We start from the raw sequence: 22,995 nt of genomic DNA, 5'->3' as shown, positions 1-22,995 counted from the left end.
TAACATTAGACATATCCGCAAGGAGATGTTTTGCATTATGAGAGATACTGAGATAGGAGTGTTGGTAGCTTGCTCCACCTTTGCAAGGAGAGCCCTGGTGTTGTACCACCTTACCCCAGTCCTGAAGATACTTTCAGGTGCAAAGTTTGTTTGCTCATGCTTGGATAAAGGATTAAACTAAATTTATTAAAACCAATCATGTTTATTTTGTTTATTTTTTAACTATATATATTAGAACACAGAAAAATAAGTAAATAATTAATTTATTAACTTATTCCTGATATTTCGCTGGTGTTATAACCAGCAACTACAGAGCACAAAAACACAGTTTGTCACAATACGCGAGACTATAACAACATGGTGTAATCAAGAGACTAGTGAAACAAAATTGTAGCAGCAACACAAAGACTAGAGTCCTGATTTCAGATGGACGGCACTCCGTCTGAGAAGAAAAAAAAAAAAAATTGCAGCTATCACATAAGACTAGAGTCCTAAACAGAGAAAAAAACAAGCTAATAACTGTTTGCCCTTCCTGCATACACTGATCACACGTCTTCCAGATGGTTCCTTACCATTTTCAGTTTTTAGAAAACCCACACATACAGGGAGATATTTACACAAACAATCACACCATCACCCTTCTCAACAATATGGCATTTTAAAAATGCTAATCCACAGAGCGAGAGCAATCTGTTCCAATGACAATGCTCTTGCTGCTGAACTGGCTCACTTACGCCACACCTTCTTGGTCAATGGCTATAATCCCCATAAGATAAACAAAATACTAAACACTCCTAAGAAACCCCTCCCACTATCCACCACAGAGAACTACAACAAAACAATCACCATCCCATACTTTAAAGGCACATCCGAAAATATTTCAAGAATTCTTAATAAACATGAACTACGCACCACATTCAGACCGTGTGGCAAATTAGCAACCCTTATCCGCTCACCCAAGGACAGCATTCCCTCTTTATTATATCCAGGAGTACAAAGTACCCTGCTCATGTAATCAAGCCTACTACAGTCAAGCAGGAAGAACTGTGAACATCTGCATCAGTGAACACAAAAGATACATCCGGCATTATCACTATGGCAAGTCGGGCCTAGCAGACCATGCTCTGGATACCCCTGCACACAGGATCAACTGGAAGAACACAAAAGTACTGCACAGAAGCTCTTATAAGTTGGAGAGATTGTTCTTAGAGGCAACAGAAGCCCTGAAACACACTCCAAATCTCAACAAATATGGCTGTATAAATTTGCATAAAATCTGGGAGACAGTCATCTTAAGAAAAAACTAGTACCTGTTTTTTTCTCTGTTTAGGACTGTAGTCTTATGTGATAGCTGCAATTTTTTTTTTTCAGACAGAGGGTGCCAAAATCAGGACTCTAGTCTTTGTGTTGCTGCTACAATTTTGTTTAACTAGTCAGTTGATTACACCATGTTGTTATAGTCTCGCATATTGTCACAAACTGTGTTTTTGTGCTCTGAAGATGCTTGTTATAATCACCAGTGAAATATCTGCAATAAGTTAATAAATTAATTATTTACTTATTTTTCTGTGTTCTAATATATACCGTTAAAAAATAAACAACATGTACGAAGAACGCATAAGTTTGTCCACACAAACATGTTTATTTTAACTCAGACAATTTATATACAAAAGTTATGAGACATGCCTGATTCTCCACACACATTTATTAAAACAACTCACTTAAAGCATTAGACAAAGAGATTATTTACACTTATTAGACACGTAGATGGATTTTAGCACACATAACCTTACTCTTATTATAACTAATAAAAGGCAAAATTATACTACATACATTCTAAGCATTCAAGATTACACTATTCTATTATACACATTCAAACTAACTTTCCCCTTTCTGACCTCTTCAACACATTATGCCATTAGTTAAACAGAATCAGCATCTATTGTCTGTAAAACAATCTACTTACAAGCTCACTATTTCATTGTACAGTCTTGAATCCAAAAGGGTTAAGGGTGAATTCCACTGATTCCTTTTTTAATCTTGCTCGACGGCAGTGATTGGACACTATCCGATGGTAGTCGTCTGCAAATTCCTTCCTTGTAACTTTAATGAATTTCTTCGTCGATGTTAGGAATCGGCTGCTACAAATCAGCATATACGTGGATCGGTACATTCGTTGAAGAATTTCACAGAAGAATATCTTGTAATACTGCCAGAGAAACTCCCCATGATCTCCAGAACTATTGCCTGTGGGACCCCAACTCTTCCCTTCCTCAAAGCTTGCCACAGAAAGAAAAAATGGGAGAGCTCTCGCCCCTTGATCTTTGCCTTTTATATCATTGGCTGTCCCTTGGTCTTCCTTCAGAAACTTCCCGCATTTACTTGAAGTGCCCTTATCACCCACGTTTACATTAGATTTTGGCAGCAAAAAAAAAACGCATATAATTCGTGACCTTGGAGACTGTTTTTGACCTTCAGTTTACTAGCCTAATCCAGTCTGATCTTTTTGGTTACAATTGCTTGTAGTTCTACATTCAGTTATTCTAACATTATATTACAAAATTTATTACATTTCATTAGGTTACATACATTTCTAATTATAAGTATTTTATGGCCTATTTAAAATCAATCTAGGTGAAAAATATTTCTATTTTTCACCACAAGAGATTTTACATCAGTATACATATGCTAAAGCTAGTTCCTAATAGAAGTTTATGCATGTGCAGACACTGCCTGACATGAACATGTTAAAGGTTATTTTTGTTAATTTTATTCACAGGATACTCACATAAATTAGATTTCAGTATGTAATTATTGATGGAAAGTAGCACAGTATAAAATAATATAAGAAAATAGAAAAATGAAACAATTTTAATTTGTCATTCAACTTTCCTTACGAAATTATTAAGAGATATTGACTGAAGGGGTGGTGGTTTCTTCTCTCTGAAATGAAAACCAGCACCGTTGTTAAATCTAGCAAACCATCAAAACATTACTTGCCAGAAAGACCTGACAAATTTTGATTTCTTAGTCTTTGATTTGATTTTGATTGGATATTTTAATTTTATGTCTTCAAAGAGATTTCTTGCCTTCATCTGAACTGTCATTAAGCTTAGCATAATAAGATTTTGGATTATTTGGTCTTACATCCTTGTAGTTAATTTTTTTATGTCATAAATAGCAAGAGGATTTTTTTTTTGTTGTTGTTGACTTTAAAGAAGTGATCCTTTCAAGTTTCTTTATGCTACACATCATTTACAATTCTATTTGCTGTTGATGCTGCGAGACCAGCATGTCTTTAAGCTATTAAGCTTTGTCTGCCTTCATCAAATCATCATCATCAAATTCCTGACATGTACCCTCAAGGAGTGTACAGGATATGATAGTACTACATGAAAAATTTACATCATTACTAACTTCCTATCTACAATTTTCCTCCAAATCAGTCTGTTACTTGTTAAGACTCTAACATTATCAGATCTTATATTTCTATCGTCTAAAGCACTTTGTACCGTATCAATCCACCTATATCTTGGTCTTCCTCTGGGTCGTTTTCCTGCCAACCTAGCAGAGAACACTTGTTTTGCTAATCTTTCCTCACCCATTCTGTTTAAATGACTATACCACCTGAGATTAACTCTGCTAATGCATTCCTGGATGCTGACAATGCCAAGTTCTTTCCTGATATCCTCATTTTTAATATGATATTACAATTGATGCCATCTGTTCATGCCTCTAATCTTTCTCAGGACTCTCATATCTGCAGTCTCTAGTCTTTCGTCAAGTGTTTTACTTCTGACCCAACTCTCAGATCCATAAGTTAAAACTGGTTTGAACACTGTCTTGTATACAGCTAATTTAGTGTTCTGACTAATTTCTCTCTTATTCCATATGAATTTATTCAATTGACTTCCCACCATACCAGCTTTGCTGATTCTATTTATTTCTATATTTAATTTACCATCTTCACTAAACATAGTGCCTAAGTAGCTGAAATGTTTTACTTGTTCCACAGGTTCTCTGTTCACAACACAGTTGACATTTTCAACAATTCTACCTATTTTCATTTCTTTGTCTTTTTATTGCTGAACTTCATACCATATCTATTACAACAGTTATTCAATTTAGTCAGGGAATCTGGCAAACTTGTAGTGGATTTATTTAGAAGTATAACATCGTCTGCATAAAGCAAAGAGCTAACATTAACATCACCAATTCTGATATCATGTTTAATACCACTTTCCTTCATTATGTGATCCTTGTCTCACACCAGATTTAACATTAAACCATCTTCCTGTACTTCAATTCTAACTGTTGACTTACAACTCAAATAAAGACTAAGTATTGCTTGACATAATGTCCCATTGACACCATATAAATGTAGCGTATTGAATAGCTTCTCTCTTGGCACCTTGTCATATGCCTTTTCCAAATCGACAAAACTTAAATACAGATCTTTGTTATATTCCCGTGCTTTCTCAACTGTTTGTCGTAAAGTGAAGATTTGATCCTGACAGCCTCTATTTGACCTGAATCCAGCTTGTTCTTCACCAAGCTTTTCTTCCACAATTCTTTTCAATCGTTTCTCAAGTATGCTTACATACATCTTGCCAAGAACACTCGGTAGGGAAATACCTCTGTAATTCTCACATTCAGTTTTATTTCCCTTTTTATATATGGATACTATTAGAGCTCTACTCCAATCATCGGGAATTCGTCCCTCTGTCCAGGCTTTCTGAACTATGCAGTGCAGCCACTATAAGACTTTTCTACCACCATACTTCAGCATTTCTGGTCGAATATCATCTACTCCTGCTGCTTTTCCACCTTTCAAGCCTTTGATGGCTTTTTCTACTTCAAGTATGGATATGCATTCCTGACTGTATGCCTGTTGAGTGTTTTTTACCACTGTGCTCTCACTGCTTGTTTCATTTAGCAATTTTTCGAAGTAATTACTCCATACTTCAAGGATATCTTTTTCTCCTGTTTTCATGTCACCTTTATCATTTCTAACTCCTTTTACAGCATGCTTTCCTCCATTTCCAAGCTTCTTCAACAACCTCCAGAATATGTTACCACCTTCTTGATATTTATTTTCTATGTTCTTGCCAAAGTCCTCTCATGACTTTTGTTTAGCTAGTTTTACAGTGTTTTGCTTTCTTACATTTGTCTCTGTATTCTCTAAGAGCAAAAGCTGACTTATTTGCCAGGAACTCTTGATATGATTTCTTCTTTTCCTTCCCTGCCTCTTTAACTTCCTGTGTCCACCATGGAGTTCTGATTTTTCTATCCTTGCAGAAAACCTCACCTTATGCCTCTCTAGCTGAATCAATCAGGGTTTTCTTGAAGTCTTGCCACTGATTCTCCAAGGTTTGGTTCCTGTTTTCAAACTCTTTCAATTTTCCTTCAATAATGTTTGTGTATTTTAGTCTACAGGTCACATCTGAGAGCTGCTCAACTTTTATTCGCTTTAAAACTTTCTTACATGTTATTCTTTTTAATGTGAAATTCAATTTTATCCTGCTCAAGACTAAATAGTAATCGCTTCCAATTTCAAATCCTCTGTACACTGGTGTCCTGCACCAGGGAGAAAACATCATTATCAACAATAACATAGTTAATGAGACTTTTCTTATTCCTTGTCTTTTCTCTCCATGTGATTCTCCAAGGTTGACAAGTGACAAGTTGACAGCCACAGAAGCTTCTTTATGTCGGTTTTTTTTTTTTTTTTGTGGCATTAAAGTTTTTAAGCTATCCTTGTCCCATTCAGAACAAAAACAAGACAGTCATGTATTGACTCAATTTTAAATTAAAAATCCTAATGGAAAAACATCATGAATTTGACATTGGAACACACATGGTATTTGTAGATCACTGGAAAACCATAAGTTGTAAGAATATGGTATTGATGAGGCTCGAAAAAGTGAGCATTCCAAATTAGCTACTCTCAGCAATAACTGGCATAAAATATTTGGTGTCTATTGTGGGTAGGGGGGTTTACTGATGAATACTGACCATGGGAATAGATGCAAAAAGTAAGAGCAAAAATGAACATCTGTGTCAAAAAATAGACTGAATTAATGAGTGAGTCATTAGTCAATACCAAATTGCTCTTTCTTACTGAGTGAAGTATTTTTAAGGGTACCACCCTAAATGTGAAACCATTATTTAATGGTTGAACAGATTTGTGATTTGTATAGAATTAATAGGTGTTCAGAGCTTAAGTAATACCTTCAGCAGAAAAGAACCTAATACAGTAGATGCTGACAAGGTGATCTTAGTGATATGTTTATGCCAAGATAGATTGGATGTTAGTTATCCTAATAAGACAAACCTCACGTTGTCCAGCAGTTTGGGTGTTGTCGAAAGTAAGACTGGAAGAGAAGTTTTGTGAGAAATTAGAGAATTTTGCTTACTAGTATTGAAATTAACAAGGTTATCAGAATCTCTGTTGAAGAGTGTTTGATTAGATGTAGGGAAGAAGTTGATATTCTGTAAGTTTTGGTTTGGGGATTTGTGCAGTTTACAGTTTGTTTGAGAAGGAAGAGTGCAGTGTATAGTTGTGAGTAAAATCATGGATCGAGTTTCAGAAGGAAATAGGTGAAAGGACAAATATAATTTGTGGAACCTCAGCATTTGTGCAAAGTCTGAGAATGGTATGTATAACATCTATCTAGATAGAAAACTCAAGAGTAAAAATCTGCAATTCTGATGTTAGTGTCACTCCATCTATATGATTCTAGATAAAAATAACTACCATATTTGCCGGCCTATAAGACACCCCTCCTTTTTTTGAACACATTTTTTAGGAAAAAAAACTTTATCACTGAATATTATAATGAATTTACAGTATTTCAATTATAAAGTAATAAGTAGGTCTACTTTCAACAAATACCTAATTAACTAGGAAAGAGTACCCACCTTTTAATTTACTTTGTCAAAATCCAGAAATTCATCTCCAGAGCTAAATGAAGAGTCACTTGAAACCTTTTCTAAATCAGAATTTGAGTCCTCATACAACAAATTGTCCTCTGTACCATCCAGTGCATTACTAATGCCACACTTCTTAAATGATTTAATCACTGTCTCAGTTTTCACAGCATCCCATGAAGCTTTGACCCACTGACAAACTTGCGAAATGCTAGGCTTCTTCCTGATGGCATAACCTCAAAATCTGAAGACTGCATCTAACTGTTCCACTTCTTCATAAATCTCTTAAATGGTTTATTAATACAGACATCTAAAGGTTGAAGCTAACTAGTTAGACTTCCTGGAATTACAGCTAACTGAATTTTCAATTCCTCGAGTTTATTTTTAACATCTTCTGTTCTGTGAGAACGAAACTGATCCCATACTAGGGATCAATTTTATTCTCATAGAAGAAGCCTAGAAGGGCAGGCTTCTTCAACAGGGCACCTAAACCAAATTTTACTATCCATAACTTCATTCCTCCTCCATCTATCCAGCCTTTTGCGTGAACACGTACAAACACTCCTTTAAGCAGTTTTTCTTTGGGTAGCGTCTTCCTTTTAAAAATCAATAGTGGCTGATTTTGTCCCATCAGCAGAGCAGGATAAAACAACCATGTAGTGAGTTTTTCCTGCCCCGAAGCTTTAACAGGTAACACTTTTTGTACCCTTGGAATCTACAGTTTTGTTTGAGGGCACATGAAAAGTCAGCAGAACCTTGTCCATGTTTCCTGTTTGCACAAGTTCAAACTTTTCTCGTTTTCTTGCGTTAATAACAAATCGATGAAATTCGATAATTTTTTCTTCATATTCAGCTGGCATCTTTTGTGATATTTTTGTTTTAGTCTGCATACATAGCTGGTTTCTCTTCATGAATTTTGAACACCATGATGTTGATCTAGTAAAGTTTGATCCCTGTTAATGGCTATCGCTTTCGCTTGATGAATAATCATTTTTGTTGACACTGAACCCGCTTTTCTGTGGTCTAAAATCCAAGTATTCAGTTCTGCCTCAAGTTTTGGCCATTTTGCAGTTCTGCTTCGTAGGTTATGTTTACTGTGAGTTGCTTTTTTTCAGATCCTCCCAGAAAATTTCCAGAAATGAAAGTATAGGAATACCTTGTATAGTGCGGTTTTGAACAACGCGGGTTTTGGTCTAACAAAATTTTTATTATTACACTAACATTGTCAACACTGACCAGCGACTCCCGGCCGCCACAAGTGACAGTCGAGAGCCACGTTTATGCAGTAGTTATTCGATTGGCTCTCACGTAGACACATTTTCTTTCCCTGCGGCATTTTATTATTTATGTTAATATTAGTATTTGATATTTTTTTATTATTTAAGTATGAGTGAAAAGAGACAAAACAAAGAAGACGCTGTTGGAGTAACAAAAAAAACGCAAGTGGTTGACATTAAACAAGAAACTTGAAATTATAAAATGTCACGAGAATGGCGCTTCATTTGCTAAAATAGCATATGAGAATTCAATGAATGAGTCATCTGTACGAACAATTATTCAGAGCAAAGAAAAGATTAAACGACCTGGAATGAGCCCCGCTTCTTATATGTCAAAAGTGATCACGAGAAATCGATCTTCTACAACGGAAAATATGGAACACCTTCTAATGATCTGGATTGAAGATTGTAATCAGAAAAAGATTCCTTTGAGTCAAATGATAATCCACGCAAAAGCAACAAATCTGTATGACAAAATGAAAGAAAATGAAAGCAAAAATGAAGGAGGTACAACCAGCAAGTCACTGGTGGTTCTCCAATTTCAAAAAGCATATGGGACTCCATAACGTAAGAATCCAAGGTGAAAGAGCAAGTGCTGGCACTAAAACTGCAGAATTATTTCCCAATGAATTGAAGGAGCTTATTGAGAAGGAAAGCTACACAGATGATCAAATTTTTAACGTTGACGAGACTGGCTTGTTCTGGAAAAGAATACCATCGTGCACATTTCTAGCAGAGAAGGGAAAAATGCAAGCTAGGTATAAAGTGTCAAAAGACCGATTGACACTTTTACCAGGAGGTAATGCATCAGGTGATTTAAAATTAAAGCCACTGTTAGTGTACTGAGCGGAAAACCCAAGAGCTCTTAAGGGCTTTACAAAGAACAGTTTATCTGTTCATTGGCCTTCGAATAAAAAAGCGTGGGTGACTTGTTCAATTTTAGAAGACTGGTTTAAAACTTGTTTTTGCCCTGAAGTTAAAAGGTATTGTAAAAAGAATGATATTCCTTTCAACATTTTGCTTTTATTAGACAATGCGCCAGGCCATCCAACTCTATTGACTGACTTAGATGAAAATGTCAAGATTCATTTTTTCCCTCCAAACACAACATCAATTCTGCAATCAATGGATCAAGCCGTTATCTCCACTTTCAAGGCTTACTATTTAAGACGAACTTTTGTCAAGCTATTAAAGCTGCAGCAGAAGAAGATTCTTGGACTTTGAGTGAATTTTTAAGAAATTTAACATAAAAGATGCCATTCAAAATATTTATGAATCTTGGCAAGAGGTGACTCAAAGCAACATGAGAGCCGTATGGCATATCTTGCCGCATTGTTCAAAGGACTTTGTTGCCTTTGCAACACAGAAAGAGGAAATCTTCACAGAAATTGTGCAGATGGGCAAAGATCTTGGTTTTACAAGTTTAGATTGTAACAATGTGAACAAATGTATTGATGCAGGGTTCAATTAATTGAAGGATTATTGTTTTGAATGTTGGATAAATGGTAGATTACTATACTTGAAAGTTCTTAAGGTAATTTGTCTAACTTTGTCTTCATATTCCACATTTTGGCCTGCCTATATGAGTACTGCATTGAGATAATCATTTCCTAAATATCAAGTCTCTTGAGTTTTGTTTGAACTTTTTTGGAGAATAACAACTGTTGCAATACTTTGTATTCATCCAAGAACAGAAACTTTCATTGCTTAAGTACAAATATTTGTCTAGCTTGGCAATGGAGAGAAACTTTGTTCAGCTTACAAGGAAGTGTTCTGTGCATTATTCTCTTTGCATGTGTTACTTTATTGGAATTAAATAATTGATTTATCTTGCAATTAAATAATTTCCTACACATTTTAAGAATTGGTATTTATTCCTTATTTTCTTCATTGTAGGTTGCAGTAATTCGAAGTTCAGGGAAGTTTGTCATCTGCGATCGAGGTAATGAGCGTTCCAGAATGCAGATCTTTACTAAGACTGGGCACTTTTTAAGGAAGATTGCTATTCGTTACATTGATATTGTAGCTGGCCTTGCCATAACTAGTGAAGGTCACATTGTTGCTGTAGACAGCGTGTCTCCAACTGTGTTTGTAATTGCAGAAACTGGTGACTTACTACGTTGGTTTGACTGCAGCGAGTACATGCGAGAACCTTCTGACATTGCCATCAGCGGGAAGGAGTACTATATTTGTGATTTTAAAGGACACTGTGTAATTGTGTTTAATGAAGAGGGCCAGTATTTGCGTCGTATTGGTTGTGAAAATCTTACTAATTTTCCAAATGGTATTGATATCAGTGATGCAGGAGACATACTTGTTGGTGATAGTCATGGGAACCGTTTCCATGTTGTGGTCTTCTCTAGAGATGGATCAGTCTTGTCAGAATTTGAGTGTCCTTATGTGAAGGTAAGTCGCTGCTGTGGACTGAAAATCACATCTGAAGGTTATGTGGTTACCTTAGCCAAAAACAATCATCATGTGTTAATTTTGAACACTTTGTACATTATGTGAGTAGCTAGTTAAAAATCAGGACATAAATCAGTAGGGAGAGGCTTATTTACAATTTAGCTCATATACATATCTAGACCAGATTACACTTAGTTGTCCAGTAATGAGTGTGAAAGTACAGGTGCTCTTAGCAAAAAGGTATCAACATGCAGCAATTGTCATTTTTGTGTATATCTAGAAATTAGACGCAGGTGCCTTTTTTCCTTTTCCCCATCCCTCCCCCTTGGTTTCCTAGCAAACTGAAAATAGCAAATGGTAGATGGCTAGGCCTGCAATATAGCTATCCTCACTGTAAATTACTTGGGAAACCAACAAACCAGGTCCCTGTCAGAAATATCCTCAGTTTGCAGGCCAAAGGATTCAGAAGTTTATTGTAGATAACTATAAAGGAATTGGTCATTCCGCGGTAGGGAAGCCTGTGATAAACAGTATGTTGTTGCCTTGCTCACAGTTCTTTCATCTGTTTCTTTTTTTCACATCTTGGCATGCTGCCTACTTTCGTAGTGTTCCTAGTATACTGTCCGACCACTGCTTTAACAAGTTATCTGGAAGTTGCAAATTATTATATACATTATAAATAAATATATATATATATATCTGTTGAAAGATTTAGAATAATGATCTACTTAGTATGTATGAAAAAGGAAAAAGCAATTGGAGGAGAATGGGTCTGGTATCTTGTTGGTACTTAAATATTAATATTTTGATGCATAATTTCTGTTTTCACTTTTTCAAACAACAACAGCACTCTTCAGGAAATGTCTTGTTTGAACCTCACTGTACATGACTATTTTTGTGACAGCAGCTTCAACAAATCTTGTAATATCTGTCCATTTTACACTGTTTGTGCCTATATCTCTCTCTCCAAAGCACTTTGTATTTTGTTCCAAAATATCTTAATATTGTATATTCTTTGTATCCCATCATATTAAAGTTTAAAAATGAAATTTTACACTTTTTAGGAAAATATATATTATATATATATATGTATACATATATCCATAATTTTGGAGTTACAGGTGCCTAGTCTACAATGGAATGTTTTTGATATATTATTCAATGTTTTTTTTTATTATTATTATTTAAACAGATCCTCCTGGCTTTGTGTATACTGTTTAACATTTTGTACTGTGTGCCAAGGATACACCCAGTTGAGACAGTGGTTCTCATTTTAATTCCAGTAATAAGTTTTGTGTTTCTGTACTAGGTACAGTGAGGAGTAGGAAAATCACCTCTCCTAGGCTGTTTATACTGGGTGTGTAATTTTTTTTTAATCTTTATTTTTATTTTATTTTATTATTTTTTTTGAACTCCCATCAGGGGCTTAAACTATTGAAATTTAGTCTTCCCACACACCAATGTGCTGTTTTGAAAAACTGCATGATTGAGCTTTAAAAGTGATATAGAAGCAGAGTGAGTGTACATGTAAAGCTATTTTTGCATGGCAGGTTACTTTGGTTAATCAGTTTTACTAACCAGCATCGGCGTGTGTGTCTGTTGACTTAGGGAGCACTGCAGGAATGCACATATTTGTCCCCCCCTTTCCTCTCCCCCTGCCCATCCCTCCTCTTATTGACTAGTAGCTGTTTATTTGGTATTACTTTATTTTTTAATGCCTTTTCATATACAACTATATTTAATATATTCATCTTATTTTGTCAATCAACTGATATTTTCATGTGTGGCTGAAAAGAAGCAGCCATAAAATTTGTATAGTTTTTAGATTAACATTTTGAAGATTAACTTAAAGGGTTGCAGACAAGATGTCTGTGGTTAGACCTTATGAAGAATAAAATAGAAAAAGAAAAAAAAAATTTTTTTTTTTTTTTTGGAATGTTATTGCACATTGCAAAACTTGACCATGTTTTGTTCTTATATTTAGTTTTATGGAGTTTAGGGTTTATATATATGTACAGATAATATAAAAAAACAGAAAGCAAAGAGAGCTTTCTGCTTTACATTTTTAGCTTTTTTTTTTCTTAACATTCCAAGTTGAGCCTCTTTCAGTATGATACAAAGAAGAGAAGGCATGTTCAAATAAATCTAGTCACAATAGGCAGCACTTACATATGTTTATAGTTCTGTAGAATTTGGGAAGTTATCAGATTTTGTTTTTTAACAATGACAGTAAAGATGCTGTTATAGCATGCAACAAAATTTGTTTCTTTTGCACTGTTCAGTATTTTTACTGCTTGCCGATAATTTACAAAAATTAAAATACATGGTCAAGTTTAAAAAAAATATATATACTATTGTGTGTTGAAGTTTGGACTCATTGACAGGTTTAGATCATGAAGTATCATGCATTTCATGTTTGTTGCTGAACTGTAGAGAAAATCCTTGAAAAGTGAAATTTTAAGCATTTGGAGTAAAAATTTAGCACCGAAGTATGGTAAATATATAACTGTTGTATCTAAAGACTTTTTTATATGCATATTTTTGAGAATCATAACAGAAATTTAGGAATACAGGAATGCACTGTTTTATGGGATTACTTTTTTCAAAGTGTTAAAAGAATTGGCCCCCTTTTTTTTTTGATCTGATAGCTTTGTTTTTACTTTTAATGGAGATTAGTTTTGCAGTTTGCTCAGAGTTTACTTTATATTTCCAAAATATATTATTTAAAAAAAAAAATAAAAACAAACTTTGTTGCAATTCTTTTTTTATGTTTAAAACTTGAGATATTTACCATAATTCTCAACATGACCCTTTGTTTTTACATAGAGCTAAATGTTGAATTATATTACTTTTATATTTATGTAACCTAGTCTTTTCTGTTTAATATGAAAATATTTAAAATTCTATGATATTCTGATTTTTTTTTTTTTTTATTAGATTAATATATTTGTAAATGTTGAATGGATTTTTTTTTTTTTTTTTTTTTTTTTTTTTTTTTTAACTACTATGCAGACATTATCCATGGCATGATAGTTGGCTTTTTTTCTTTTACAGAAATATGGCACTTTATTTGAATAATCTTTCACGTAGTGTATGATTGTTACCTGTTTACAGGGTAAAAAGTGCTTTGACCAACAAAAGCCAACTGATAGTGTCATGGAATCAGTTTAAAAAAAAAAAAAAGAAAAAAAAGTTGAGTGTTTGTGTGCGTGTGTGTGTGTTTACACTTTTGAGAATTTTATGTATTTTACAGAAGCACTGATATATATTTTGGTGCTGTTTTACAAGCATATATGAGTAAATCTGTTAATAGAGAAAAACTATACCTGTCCTGACATCCAACCATTTTCGAAACTAGTTTGGTGCCTAGAATTGCCTCCTATAGTTTGAGAGAAGGTAAGAGAAACATCAGATCCCTGAAATCCATGCTGCCAATATTACAGAGAAATTAGTTTTGTTGTAGATAAGAGTATCAGCTATTTTCAATAGAAAGTCAGTTTAAAAGATGTTAAATAATTTTCTATTCTAATAATGGCATTTTGGTTACAGGGATCTAAATAAGTTAATTGCATTTACTTGTCATATTTTTGGAAACAAAAGTTAACTGGAAATAATTTGTAATGATGTTTAATGTTTATTCCAATAAAGGCAGTTTCGTTCAGAATGTAGTTTAATTTTGTCTTATTGCTCAGCCACCTACAGCTTGAAAGAACTGATTAAAACACTCCATAAATAAACTGAATACATGTATTAATTACATAATGCAACATATGCTATAGAACAGAATTTCTCAACCTTTCTAAGTCCAAGGGATAGTAAAATGCCTTAAACAATTCTACGGACCACTAAGTTAAATGTATGTGGGGATTACCAACATTTACATATATATTTGTGATATGTATTTACATAAAACATTTACATACACATACACAGTGCTTTATTTCTAGAAAAAAAGGTGCTGGAACTTGCATCTTAAGTTTTTTTATTAAAGAAAACGATATTCAAATCTTAATTTGAATGAAATATAAAGCAGCTGTTGCTGTCACAGAGTCGCATAAATGAATTAAATAGAATTCATATTCAGTATTTTATATTTTAGACATTATGAAATGTAAAATTAATCAAATTAAAATATACAACCAAAGACCAAATATAAAAGTAAATTCGTAAAAACATTATATAATTTAAGAGAAGTTCATAGTGTTTTCCAAAGTTTTGTCCAATTCTCGAACAAATCGTCTCGACTCATTTCTTTCCTGTTAATATCTAAGGCCGAATGTCATCCTCTAAGTAACCACAGATCAACATACTTTGAAGGATCAAAAAGTCTTAAAGGTGGTCCAACGAATTTGATGAATAAAAGTGCCGAAACTGTTTGTCTTCAACAAAGCTCTTGTTGGGGTGATAATTAAATTCATCTGCGAAAATCCGAGTTCGCATTCACTTGATGAAATGGGAATGGTATTCAGAGCATGTACCAAATGCAACAGTTTTTCTGGGTATGTCTTATCAAGAATGTATTCATGGAATCCACAAATGATGTCTCTTTCATTTAGTTGCAGTCTGATTAACAAATTTCTAATTTCTGCCTCTCCAAATGTTAGCTGAGCATCAATATTTTCAAGCCAATGTTTTTGGTCAAGCACACGAGCCCAAAGTGCTAGCTCAACATCTTCGCTATCAAGCAACCTTTTTTTCAATTGACTCTTTCAATTTGGTATAAAATGTTTTTGGGTCAATAGAAGGATTATTTTTTGGAGCTTTTTTGTGAAGTAAAACTCCAGTAAAGCGCAGATCGTGTACAGCAGCTACAGCACATCTATAATATGGTCCCAGATTCTGTCTTCTTTCTTCAAAAACTTGTACAAGTGCATTTATTTTTTGATTTGCCTTGTAAAGGTTCATGTTACTGTCTTGCAGGTCCAAACTTAATTCAGACAATTCTTAGAGAGCGTCACACATCAATCCTAGATCCAATAAAAAGTCTGTATATGTTATTTTTCTTCTTAAGCCATCATGAGTACATTTATCATTTTTATCTAGGCTCATGTATCGCATCTTCAAAATGATGCACTAGAGATTCAAAATTATTCCACACAGCCAAAACTGAACAAAAACTAGATGACACCCATCAAGTACTTAAAATTCTTCCAATTTTCACCAGCTCAACGTCTAGTGATTCTGCACATAAATGCAACTCTGCTGTTTTTTGGTGAAGCATGGTATAGGATAAAGTTTATCAATAAATGATTTGAATTGATTGATTCCTGAAATTTCCTTTATAGCATCACTTACTGATAATTCTAGTCTGTGATTAGCACAGTGCCAAACTATAATAGAAGGAAATTTTTCTGACAGCAATTTTTTCACTCCACTTTTACACCCTAACATTACAGCAGTGCCATCGCATGCTAGAGAAACTAAATATTTTTTTAAATAATCTGTCATCCCATAATAGTTAAGACATTGGAGTAAAGAATCAAATGCACTTTTTGCCGTTACGTTTTCAAGTTAGATCAAGTCCAAAAATAAATTTATCGGTGAATTAATTCCAAAACCTTCGATACAGCATCGAATATATGCTGAGAGTCGTTTGTTGCTTGTTGTTGATTTATCAATGAAAATATATTTTTGGATTGAACAATTTCTTTAAACACATTTTTTTCTCATTTCTTCAGTTACATGATTCACAATATTAATACATTCATTTGTTGAATGAAGAATATGACCCATTTCAATTCCATTCAGTTAAGTTTCTTTTTGCAAATATTCATTCCATTCATTTTTTGAGCAAAAATAATTTTTTTGATCTAATGTCCAGCAATTCTACCAGTCATTTTCAGTTTGGCCTTGCTCCTCAAGATTAGCTTGAGATGATTTGAAAACATCAACTTGGCACCATTATTTCCATATTTTTTGACATCATGTCTGTTATTATTCTGGACTTTTTTTTTAATGGGACCAGTGGTTGAGAAGTAATTGGAAATCTTTCTCATTTTGAAACTTGGGGTCAGACTTTCACACTAAAGTAAAAAAAAAAATGCTAAAAGGATATGAAAATAATGATGTTAAATTTATGTCATTTCAGTAAAGATATTTTTTAGATAAGTGTTTTACCAAAAATCTTTCGCATGTTGTCAATCACGTGTTCATACAGCCACAAATGTAGATGCTGGCATGTGTGTTATGTACGCGTGAACATTTTTTCAAAAATTACTTTTGAAAAATTGAAAAAACTAAAAAAAATAGGTGCTGGAATGCCGTTCTGGTATATTACGCCAGAAAAAAAAGCACTGCATATACAACATTTTACACATACATAAACATTTACAAATACATATGGAATTAAGTTAAGTTGAAAGTAAACGATTAAAAGTGTATCATCACTGAACAAAGTTTTAATTTTTATTAAACAAATAAAGGTATCAGTTTCTGATTTGCTGTTGGCAAATGAATGGGTATGTCAACACTGTCCCACTGATACCCCATTCATCTGCCTACAGCAACACTTTTATATTTTGTTATCCCCATTCATCTGCCCACACTCATGCTCACCCCACAACATTTTTCGCATGTTGGCACCATGGACAAGTGAACGGGGAATGTCAGTGCTGTCCTGCTGACACCTCCATTCATCTGCCCACACTCATTATGCTCACCCCACAACATTTTTCATGCGGTGCTACCATGGACAAGTGAACGGGGAATGTCAGCACTGTCGTGACACCTTCATTCATCTATACCCACAGCAACTTATATGTAATCCCCATTCATCTGCCCATTCTCATGAAGCTAGCTTACAACTTTTATCTTCATGCACTCTCTGATTTGACCTGCGACATGTAAACTGTTCCATTCACTAATTGCTTCGTGATACGAGGGAGAAATGTTCTTATCTTACTCATTTCATGCGAACTTAACATCCATGGATTCCATCATGGATGACATCCCTTGTCCTGCCAAACCATCCCCTGCATATACCCAAAAATTTTGCTCAGAACATCCCAAACCCATTAATGTACCCCCATCCATCCGCGCACACACTTGCTCACTTCCGGCCGATACGAATCGCCTTATTTCCATGAGGAGTTTTCAATGACCAGCAAAAAAATTTAAGACATCCTGTTATGAGAGGTCATTCCCAATATCTATAAACAGTGACCCACGATGTCAGTAGCAAAGTGCCATCCACGTGGTCAGGTGCATTTTCCCTCCAGCGACTGTATGCCGTACGCATGTGATTTGTACTAATTGTGTTATGGTGGTAGTTTTAATTATATTCGTGCTGGTTTATCCAGAGTCCCAGCAGTGGTCATTGTAAATCTGGCAGATTCATTAATCGTGTGGTGGTTTTATTTATATCCATCCTGTGTGCTGCTTGTATTCGTTTGTGATGTGTGTTTCTGTACAATCCATGACCGTATGAATGTTTGCATGCGACTGATTCGGTGTACTCAGCCTCATTCCTGCAAGCGACCGTACAAGATACGGAACTTCACTAAACGGGACGCAGGCCGCTATCCTCCTCGCCAACAGAGCTGAGCCTCACAGTGACATCACTTTGCATAACTTTTGTTTCATCCCCGAGTTTGTCTGATTTTGGAAATGGGTTAATTCCAAAACCAGTAACGAGAATAATAGGAAACTCTAGTCCAAATAAATATATGATATAATTATGTTATTACTTTTAATGAGATGGTTCAGCTTCTCGGCCTTTGAAGAGTTGCTGGATATCTGGCTCAACATGGTCAACTTTAGTCAAAGATCGGCACACACACTAAGACGATTTCTGTATTTTGTTTTTATTTGAAGGAGCAATGAAAATCCTTTCTCACAAAGATAGGTTGTAGAAAACTGCATGACAATTTTCAATGCTTCAGATAATTTGGGAAATTCACTTCTCACTGAAGGCGAGATCTAGAAGCGAGCCAAACCAAGATCACGTAATTGCATTTTAAGCCCACTGTCACTTGAAAGCTCAATTAACTGTTCTTTTTTTCGATAACGAAAGGTTGTTCTGTGACTATAAACCTGTAATAGATCTCGAACCCACATAAATTTCTTATAAAAGGTGTTCCGAAAATATGTTTCAAAATATTGTTTCAGAGTTGAGGTGGTCACACTCTTTCCAGGAACTCAGAATCAACAAAATATCATTTTCATTAAAAAAAAGATTTCAGTGTTGGAAAAGGCAAATTGTCTGTGCAAATTTTACATAACTAATCCATAACATCAGTTTTTTCTTGAACACCTTCATTTTGTCGTAGGCATCAAGAACAGTTGAAGAATTTCCTTGAAGGGAGAGATTTGGTTCATTTAATTTCGAAAAAAATGTCTGAAAGATATGGTAGTGTTGATAACTATGCTTTTCAACAAGGAGTGATGCAAAATTAGAATTACTTCTATTTACAAACAAAACTTCGTGCCTTAATTGAAATAAGCTTGTTAGTACTTTGTCCCTGGAAATCCAGCGAATTTCAGAATGAAGCAAAAGTTGTATATATTCACTGTCCATTTCATCGCAAAATATTGAAAATAACCTGTTATTTAGCAGTTGAGCATTAATAAAATTAACTAGCTGTACAGTGTTGTCAAAAAAAATTAGTTAATGGCTTTTATTCCAATGTAGGGAGTAGGTAAGGTCGTTTTAGCCCTGTCTAACTTTTGGAGACTGACTGGGCATTTTAATCTCCACTGGTAGCCAATCAGAGATAGCTGGCCCAAGGCTATCACTAATTAAGCAGCACGCTATGAAGAGAGAGAATTCAACGTGCTGCCATATCGTGGTCCCTAAACCTAACACACTATATTTAATGGCTGAAATATTGCGAGTTCTACGGTCGATTTTCTTGAGTTTACTAGACGAAAAACCCGAGTTTCAGGGAGAAAAAACACGCTTGCCCGTCCCAGAGATCGACTAACTCGGGAGCCGGCCGAAAAAAGGAATAGAAAAAGTTGCTCTAGTCGCCGACTAGATTCGAAACCAAAAAGTCTTCCTTCGTGCAGTCAAGTGCTGTGGTGTGCAAACGCTACATCTACTGAGTTACACACAGGCTCTTCTTACAGCGTTGTATATTTACGGCATTACAGCATTGTCTTTACAACGTTGTATAGCACAGTTTTAAATTCTAGTGACAATCCTTTGGAGGCCAACCTTTCCTTATGTATGAAACAATATACCCGATTCATATCTGGAGGCGCTTCCTTGACCATAGAAACAACTCCACTATGCCTGCCTGTAAGGGTGCAAGCTCATTCCGATCAGAAGCCCATGCATTTTTCTCACTTGTTCCCTTTGTGAATTATGTAATTATTGAGAGTGTGAAATATTTCTTCTCCAGTTTTTCGGGATGACCAAGTTCTACAAAACAGAATATCGTCACAAAGGTTGTTATCATGTGCATATCTTACGTAGCATATTAACTTGGCATCTTTTGTAACATCAGTAGTCTCATCTATTTGTAACGCATAATAAAGGCTCTTCTTAACTCTTTCGATTAATTGAGATTCTACGTCACCTGCCATATCATTAATTCTGTGACATAGTGTCATTGAAAGAATCGTCTTTTAGTAACTTGTTGCTAAAAAACAACAAATTACTAAAAGTTTTTTAGTAACTTGTTTTTACCACATCTTTTATAGCTGGAAGTAGTAAATTTTCCGTGATAGAATTAGGTTTCCTTGTTTTCGCCATGAGCAAACTTAAGAGATAGATGCTTCCAGTGCCTTGCTATTAATTGAACCCATGGCCAAAACTACATCTTTCCCATGATTTGATGTCGCTAAGCGTCGCTGAAATTGGCTTTTTTCCCCCAATTTGCTTATTTTTCAAATTACAATGTTTAGTTTCTAAATGTCGGAGTTTTGCAGGTTTCATGCACTCGTTCGACAACACTTCATAACACAAAACACATTGAGGTTTCTGTTCGCTTTCATCTCCACACCAACTAAACCTGAATTCCAAATATGAACTGTTATATTTCCAGCTGTATTTTTTCTTTGAACTGCCTGTTTCTTCTACTTTAATAGGATCAGATTTACTCGCCGTTACCACACGTGTATCACAATTAGGGTTAGCATCACTTGTTTCATTTGCTCTTCTTTTCAGTCCTAGTTCTAAGCCACTTTTCCATTATTAAAAAACGTTTCCGAAAAATATATAAATGCTGGGGTTAACTCACGACACACTTTATCCAAGTAACATTTAGCACTTCGGAAGGTATACTGAGCCTTGGTTGAAGGAGGAAAACCTTCAGTAATAAAAATCAATAAACAACAAGCAATTGGTTGAAATGTGGATAACACATGTTCACTTCAAATCTGACAAAAGAGCAAAGAAAGGTGGAAGCAATAAAACTATATTGTTGTTCACTTCACCCTCTTATTACTCGTCATTCTGCCGCTACAAATTATTGTAGTGCCAGAATGACGAGTAATAAAGGAGGGGTGAAGTGAACAACAATTTAGTTTTATTGCTTTTGCCTTTGAACGTTCTGATCCAATTTTTTTTTGTCTCCATTTGATTTCAATAATTTTTACTTACTTATTCAATTTTAATTTGTTTGGATAATTAAAAAATATTTAATTTAAGTCTGGCTGCGGACCACCTGTCCCATCGTTGCAGACCACAGGTTGAGAAACACTGCTATAGAATATTAATTCTCTAAATTACATTACTAATATGATTCACACACATCTGTTATTGAAAGACTTTACAGTTCAGCGTTTCAAGTGTTGTTACTTATTTTCAGTTTGAATTCATTATTAATACAGAAACAATTGGTATAAAGACGAAATTGTACAATTAGGTTGTGGACTTCAGTTGTCAAGTATAGATGGGAGGGATGAGAATTTAAAATTCATTTGAAATTTAATTATACACCCTCTGTCCAAAAAAGAAACCGAACTTTTAATAGAAAATAAAATACAGACCGATTATAATTATTCAAATCATTTATTTCAATCAATATGCTCTCCATCAGCTTCCATACAGAGTTTGACACGGTCAATTAATTCGTTAAATGAGTTTTTTTATATCGGTTTTTGGGATACTGTTGAGGGTCGTGGTTACTGCCGCTTGAACGTTTTCAATGGTGCCGTATCGCTTTCCTTTCATCGGCAAATGAAGTCGGGGGAAGAGAAAGAAGTCACACGGTGATAAATCAGGTGAATACGATGAGTGATTCAACACACAAACTTGGTTTTTGCTCAAAAACTGTCTCACAATGTTCGAACGATTAGATGGTGCATTATCGTGCAAAAGTGATCAGTTGCATGCATCACGATATTCATGGCGTATGCGACGAATTCTCCGTATCAATCGCTTCAGAACTTCGAGATAAAACTCGCCATTGACCGTTTGGCCAGGTGGAATGAATTCTTTGTGGATAAAATGCCTTTGGAATCGTACAAACAAATCGGCATTGTCTTTACTTTTGACTTCTCCAAGCGACTTTTTTTCGGATGCCCCTCTTCTGGTAGTCTCCACTCAGTGGTGCTTTGTTTTTTCGGGCTCATACTCAAAACACCACGTTTGTCACTAGTAACGATCGTTTCAAGGAAGTTTGAGTCCTTACAAGCGGTTTTAATGAGATCCTTGCAGTGTTCAATTCGATACATTTTTTGGTTGTCGGTCAACTTGTGGGGGAACAAATTACGAATTGTAGAAGTTGGGTTTTTGGATGTGTGGAGCTAGTTTTTTTTTTTTAAAAGAATGGATTTATATGAGGGATTACCTGCACTAGAATGTTTTTGGTATCAAGAGTCTAAATAAATTATTTATTGGTGTGAGACAACACGGAGAGTCAGGAAAATTATTATGAATGGAGGATGTGAAAATCATGTGTAAGCGATTAAGTTCTTCAGACGTGTTAATGATACAAATGCGCACAATCGTGGAGGAATGAATTTGTGCTCGTCTGGTTTGGATTTAAGTATGCACAAAGATATCTGCATAAGAAACTGTCAACTGATAGGTCAATAGATCCATCAGCCTTTCACAACCATCAGCACACAGGATTACTAGACATTCTTTCCACTCTTGTGGAATCTTTCCTATTGTGAGACTCAAATTATACAGTAAGGTCAAAGACACAGCGAGTTCAACAGAACACTGTTAGCATTGTCCATTGCTAAATTCTTGGTTAATTTAAGAAAAAAAAAAGCGCTAGTATCTCGTTGTACACTTGAGTTTCCAGTGTAGAAGTAGCATCGAACTCCATATTGCATACAAAAGGTTAAGAGCTGTTATGGTCACTCATTAGTTTAACAATTTGTTCTCATCTACCACACACACGCACATTCCTTCCATAGCTTTTTTTTCTTCTTCTTTGAGGATCTCTCTTGCTTAATGATTGCACATCCATTTTGCTTCTACCCTAGT

The 22,995-nt window shown here is 34.9% G+C and overlaps 1 protein-coding gene across 2 annotated transcripts in view; it reads left to right on the top strand.

Annotated features, from left to right (window-relative positions):
• Positions 1–13,499, top strand: part of LOC150099939 (protein meiotic P26-like) — a 277,051-nt gene extending 263,552 nt beyond the window's left edge. For both annotated transcript variants that reach the window (XM_090402559.1, XM_090402558.1), the window contains one exon: positions 10,104–13,499. In XM_090402559.1, the coding sequence (XP_090258685.1) occupies positions 10,104–10,718 (615 nt within the window). In that variant the 3' untranslated portion in view covers positions 10,719–13,499. The remainder of the gene's footprint in view (positions 1–10,103) is intronic.
• The last annotated feature ends 9,496 nt before the right edge of the window (positions 13,500–22,995 follow it).

This window comes from Typopeltis vanoorti, chromosome 13, assembly GCF_054136105.1.
Source record: "Typopeltis vanoorti isolate ZY-2024b chromosome 13, IOZ_Tvanoo_1.0, whole genome shotgun sequence".
In the NCBI taxonomy this organism is placed as follows: Eukaryota; Metazoa; Arthropoda; class Arachnida; order Uropygi; family Thelyphonidae; genus Typopeltis; species Typopeltis vanoorti.
The sequence above is the reverse complement of the archived record's forward strand: the minus strand, read 5'-3'. Positions and strand labels throughout refer to the sequence as shown.